The sequence below is a fragment of the Malus domestica genome, chromosome 16 (assembly GCF_042453785.1).
Source record: "Malus domestica chromosome 16, GDT2T_hap1".
NCBI lineage: Eukaryota > Viridiplantae > Streptophyta > Magnoliopsida > Rosales > Rosaceae > Malus > Malus domestica.
The window spans coordinates 32,137,756-32,143,332 of record NC_091676.1 but is presented as its reverse complement, the minus strand read 5'-3'; the positions used below and the strand labels follow the sequence as shown (position 1 = coordinate 32,143,332).

The 5,577-nt window shown below is 38.6% G+C and overlaps 1 protein-coding gene across 1 annotated transcript; it reads right to left on the bottom strand.

Moving 5' to 3' along the window:
* Positions 1-3,038: 3,038 nt before the first annotated feature.
* On the bottom strand, positions 3,039-4,315 carry LOC103416928 (protein GLUTAMINE DUMPER 3-like). Its single transcript, XM_008355133.4, has 2 exons — positions 3,660-4,315; positions 3,039-3,269 (listed from the first exon to the last, which is right to left on the bottom strand). Exons 1-2 carry the CDS (start codon positions 4,182-4,184, stop codon positions 3,189-3,191), a joined length of 606 nt encoding a protein of 201 aa, XP_008353355.1. The 5' UTR covers positions 4,185-4,315; the 3' UTR covers positions 3,039-3,188.
* Positions 4,316-5,577: the final 1,262 nt, after the last annotated feature.

Below are 5,577 nucleotides of genomic sequence, written 5' to 3'. Positions count from 1 at the left end.
CTTTGCTGCTACTCTTCAACCAGACTGGACTACACACATTCATCTTCACTGAACCTTCATGCATTGCAGATTTGCTCAAAGAGCTCTCCACCAGCTGCATACTCCATCACAATACCAAGTTGTGTAGGAGTCAAAACTACCTCTCTGAACCAAATGATCTTTGGATGACGAAGTGATCTGTGGTTTATGATTTCCCTTGCCACATTCTCATCAATCTTGTGGCCGCGGTCGATGTATTTGGTGGCGACAAGCTCTGTGGGCTCTTTGTTCCTCATAAGCCTGGCCACCCCAAAATTCCCAGATCTAATATCCTTGACAACCTTGTACTTTTCCATTTTCTATGTTTGATTTCTTCTACTTTTGCTCTTGGGGTTAACGAGTAAAGGAACACAATTTGCGGAAATAGCATCGGGAGCAGTCGCTGGAGTCGGAGCAGCCGCCGAAGACTTGTGCTTCGACTTCTTGCTCTTGCTGGGGGTCGGGGCAGCGACCGACTTGGGTGGAGATGACGTCGGAGTGGCGGAAGATTTGGGGGTGGCAACCGGAGATGGTGACTTTGGGCTTAAGAGCTGCAGCTGGTGTCGAGATCGGGATTGTGGGGTTGTGGATGAGGGTGCAGTAGGAGGACCGAAAGCTGAGGGGAAAGAGATTTGATTCCCTAGGTTTCCTGAATACGAACCCAAAACCCAAAAAGCAACGACTTTTATCTTCCCTATGGGCTTGTGAGGAGTGTTTGAGATTTGGATCTTTTATGTTTCTAGGTTTTTGTGATTTTGCAAATTCACGGTGGAGGTGAAAAAATGAAAGAGAACCGACAAAGCTTTTCGTATCGATTCCTACAGACAGCGCCGAATGTTGATGCACAAAACCGGAGGTCTTGGAACAACGTAAATCCGACCGTGAATCTGCAAGAAATGTAAATAACATAAGATGTATCATGGTTCACCCCAATGTTTGGGCTACGTCCACACTGATTATTGTATTTATCTGAGAGGTGAGGGAGAGAACCTCTGAATATGAGATGGGATGTGAGAGGGGTGAGAAGACTTAAGAAATGGCATCCTCCAATTGTGAGGGTGATGAGTCCTTTTATAGAATAAGGTTTCCTCACTTATTACATATTTGCCCCTTCCTTTATCACATAATTACATTTAAGTCCCCTGAGTATTTGTATGAGATCTAAATACGAGGCCCTAAATATGGTATAAACAACTGCCATAAGTAGAATATGCACTAGGAAAACTTAACCGTCTAAGATGCATGTGTAATTTATAAGTAATTAGTAAAATTACATAGGATTGTTAAGGTGACGGCGGAACCCTAGTGCTTTCATAACTTGTTTTTAACCCTTTTGGCGCAAGTGGTAAAAATCCTATCATGTCACCCTGATAAATACCCAAGCTAGTGTAGAGGGATCTTGAGAGTTCTTGTAGGGAAAGAAATCTTCATCAAATTGGGAGACTATCTTGGAGGAAATCTAGGATAAGATACCCAATCTTCCTAAAATCATGATTGTATCACCTAATCCCTAAGATATTCTAATTTGACCTAAATTAGGTTTTCTTACTTGGGAGACAAGTAATATCTTTAATGAAGATAACGCAGCATGTATCGAACAACTCAAGAAGGGCTACGTCAAAGGAGACAACACCAAGCACAGTGACAACAAGAGTATCAGAAGATTGAAGTCAAGCAAATCTGTTCCCAAGACAACCTGGTGGACCTCTTCTCCAAATCACTGCTGAGGACGACGTTTCAGAAGCTTGTTGAGGAATAGGTATGTGTAAACTTTCTGAGTTGTAACATTGTTAGTTCTCTTTGGAATTATGTCAAACTCAGAGGGAGTATCCCGAAGTATACTCGCTTGATCTTAATTTACTCTTTTTTCTACGATTAGGAGCATTTTGCCCTTTGGGTTTTTGCTACCTGACGAGGTTTTGATGAGGCACCCATCCTGGGTTGGTCATATCCCTCATATATGTCTCATAGACGTGTCATTTGACTTTGCACTCTTTCACGCACTTTTTCTTCGACTATGGGATTTTGTCCCTCCTCGGGTTTTACCATAGCCATTGGGTTTTTGTGAGAATTAGTTCCATATGCAAGTTCCTTTGTCTGAGACTAGGTGTTCCCATAATCAATTCCAACAAGTCGTTCCTCAACTCTACCTAATGACAAATCTACTTAAGTATTTACACACTTAAGGAGGAGTGTCATAGATATTATAGTAAAGTGTGATGTGTAAATCCTAAATAGATTTGATTACTTGTTCTTCTTTCCCTACTAGGATTGTATTTCCTTGGAGGACAAGGATTCTTATCCTCCTTATTACTATAAATAAAAGTACTGCGTAAGAACATAACACACCTCAGAATATCACATATTTCTCCACTCTCTCTCCCTTACCGCACCCCTCCAACTTTTGTTAGATAAATTGGCCACAACAACTTTGACTTGAAAACATAGCCTAAAAAGTTTATACTGTGGTTTCCTTTTTGTGGGTCATTTTGAAAGTTGAGTTTTGCTTTACAGTCTTTATTTAAAGAAAATTTTAGTGGATTACTATTTGACGCGTAAATGCATATATGATCAGTATTTCCAATCATGGTTGATTGCCAATATCATTTTCGATATTCATATAAACAATATCCACCACACAACTCCAATGTCACCACCCAAATGTTGTATCTGCATATTTTCCAAATACTAAAATGTACAGCTATATAATAGTACACTAATTACTTTGAAGGATTAATGGCATTTAATTTCACCCTTATTTTTATTCTCCTAAATAATAGCGATTGAACGTGCCGCTCTGTATTTTGATCACATTGAAAATCAAAACTTGTTCCGCCTCTGATTGTCCGCCCCTATTATTCAATATTTTGGTAGTGATACCTTCAAACACAAACACAAAGAATGCTGAACTAATGCGCATTGCACTGAATTCCACTCATCAACACTATAATGTGTATATATTAATAATACTTAAAAGAATAAATTATCCTAAATCCTAAAACTATTCGGACATGTAGCACTGAAAAGAAAAACTTTTTTCACTTATATAATAACATATAATAACATATGGCTTACTACTCTGTGTTTCGGAGACATTAAAATCTCTCCTTAAAGAGACCTACCTACACGTGCCTTTCTCCACCGTTTCAGCCCACCACGTACCCCTTAATTCATCTTCTTCTCTGCACCCAATACAAAGTTCCACACGCATCCATCTCCATCTTCTTCTTTTTCTCATATATAAATGGTTTCTGGGTTCGTCAAAACAAACCTCAAAATGTATGTACAACTAACATATAATTAACCAACACCGAAACCTTATAAAAACAATTTTAAACAAAAAATACAACGAAAAAGTAATGTCATTCCCACTCATTAATTTGTGGTGTTGCATTAGTTTATGTGTGAGTTATTTAATTAAGAAATAAAATATTAAATTTGGAGTGGAGGCTAACAAATTAAGGGAAGGCAAAACTGTAAGGAGAATAGGGAATTCTTCCATTTTCATCTCAATTTAATTTACATCTCCCGTGAATAAGGAAAGTACAAAAAAAACCCACACCTTCAGTCTCAACCAAATCAACCCCATCTAGAAATTTAATTAATTACCAAAGTCACAAGTAATTAAGTTAATTACTTACTCTCTGATTCGAGTGATCTGAGGCCTCATGCATACTCTCCCTGTTCTCATCAGTAACTTGTACCTGATGCTGATCACTTCCATCACTACTTCCTTGCTTGTTGTCAGCAGTCGTCTCACTCACGTTCACCCACTTTTCAGTCTTTTGGCTACAGCTACAAGTGTTGTTAGTATTGTCGCCAAAAGATGAAGACCTACTTGACGTGGGTGTGGCCAAGAAAGTTGGCTTAGCGTCTCCGGCCATGATCACCAAGATTTTCTCTTCGAATACCGGCGGGACTTTCTGGGCGGACTCGCCGCCTTCTCCGGCTTCCAGGTCCCGCTCTGATCCGTTTTCATGGTTTTCGAGGTAGCCGGAGAGCCTCCAGTAGGAGCATGCTAAGATCAGAAGCGCAAACGCAATTAAACCCAACATGGCTGCCAGCCCACCGAACAAGTAGGGCACCGGGGAATGCCACGGCGACCTCTGTACCGTCGTCATCTCCGGTGCTCTGGCTGTCACGTTAAAAGGCTCTCTCCCTGCCATTTTAATTGAATCAAATGTGCGTGTTTTGAACTTTTGATGACGTTATTTTTTCAGCTAACAAAATGTTTGCAAGAGAAGCAAATCAAGCCAAAGATAGAACAGATAAGAGAGAATTGAGGGTGTTGTGGGTTGAGAAGTAGAGATGGGGTGGGTGTTATATATAGACAGAGCTAGGGTGGTCTAATCTGTGGGAGTTAAGCATTTTTATTTTGTTTTTGTTTCGAGATTAATGTCGTCATTTTGCATGAGGAAGGGGTGGGGTAAAACTGGGTCCCTCCTTGTTCCTTGTTGGGATACTTCGCTCATCTATGAGCACACTAAAAACGCACTCAGGGTTAGATTTGGTATTTAGATAAGTTTTCAGTAGAGAATGTAATCATGGAACGTTTGGCAACAAAAAAAACGAAAATAAAACAAATGAAAAGTTATCTATTTTGATATCCGTGTGCTGTGTGTTAACGGATATGGAACAAATTAACATACATGTTATCCTACCGTACAATTATGGTACATTACGCAGATTAATCATAACCATTAAACTTTATGTATAGAGTAGTTTTGCCAATCACAATCGTTTATGAGCCTGGATGACTATCAATTATTGATGGAAGTGAACAGTGTCGAGAATTTACATATACGACAGACATTAGTCTCTTTCCGTATTAGTCCTCGTATCTTTTGCCTGAGAAATGGACAAAAAGATCAGGAGTTACATTTGTACAGTAAAGTTTGCAGGCGTTTTGTAACTTGGTTGATGGGAAGGGAGGGTGTATATTGTTGTGAGTGTGTAGCGCATTGAAGAATACAGTAGATGGAACATTATATTGGTATAGAATAGTTAGGATAATATCATATAAAAAAACGCTTTCATTCCATCATTGGCTTTGTCATAACTGATCACTCAACTTTGTTGACATGATGATGCATGCGATCATATGTTTTAGGAATGCTTTTTTCAGTTGTAATCAGCTGGGAATAAGGAGGACCCTACAGATTAAGTAAAACAACATAATTCATCCAATATCTAACTTCCTCTACTTGTCTTGATACATACATACATACGTACGTACATAAATACATACATACATATATATATATATATATTTATCCTCTATTAGTTTGTTAATTTTATAGTTAAACTAAGCCATATAAAGAAATCCTTAAAAAGATAGTTCAACGAAAAATATATTTGCATAATAAGCAAGCGGCGGATTTCGTTGGTAATAAGTGTTCCTTTCCAACTTATTGCTTCATGAGTTCAAACCATATTCGTAATGTTTTTAAAATATTGTTCAAAATTCTATTAAAATATGTACTCCATGCTAAATCTCCAACCCATAACATCAAACATCAATATAATTCTTTTGGATACAAACACAATCTCGTTACTCTA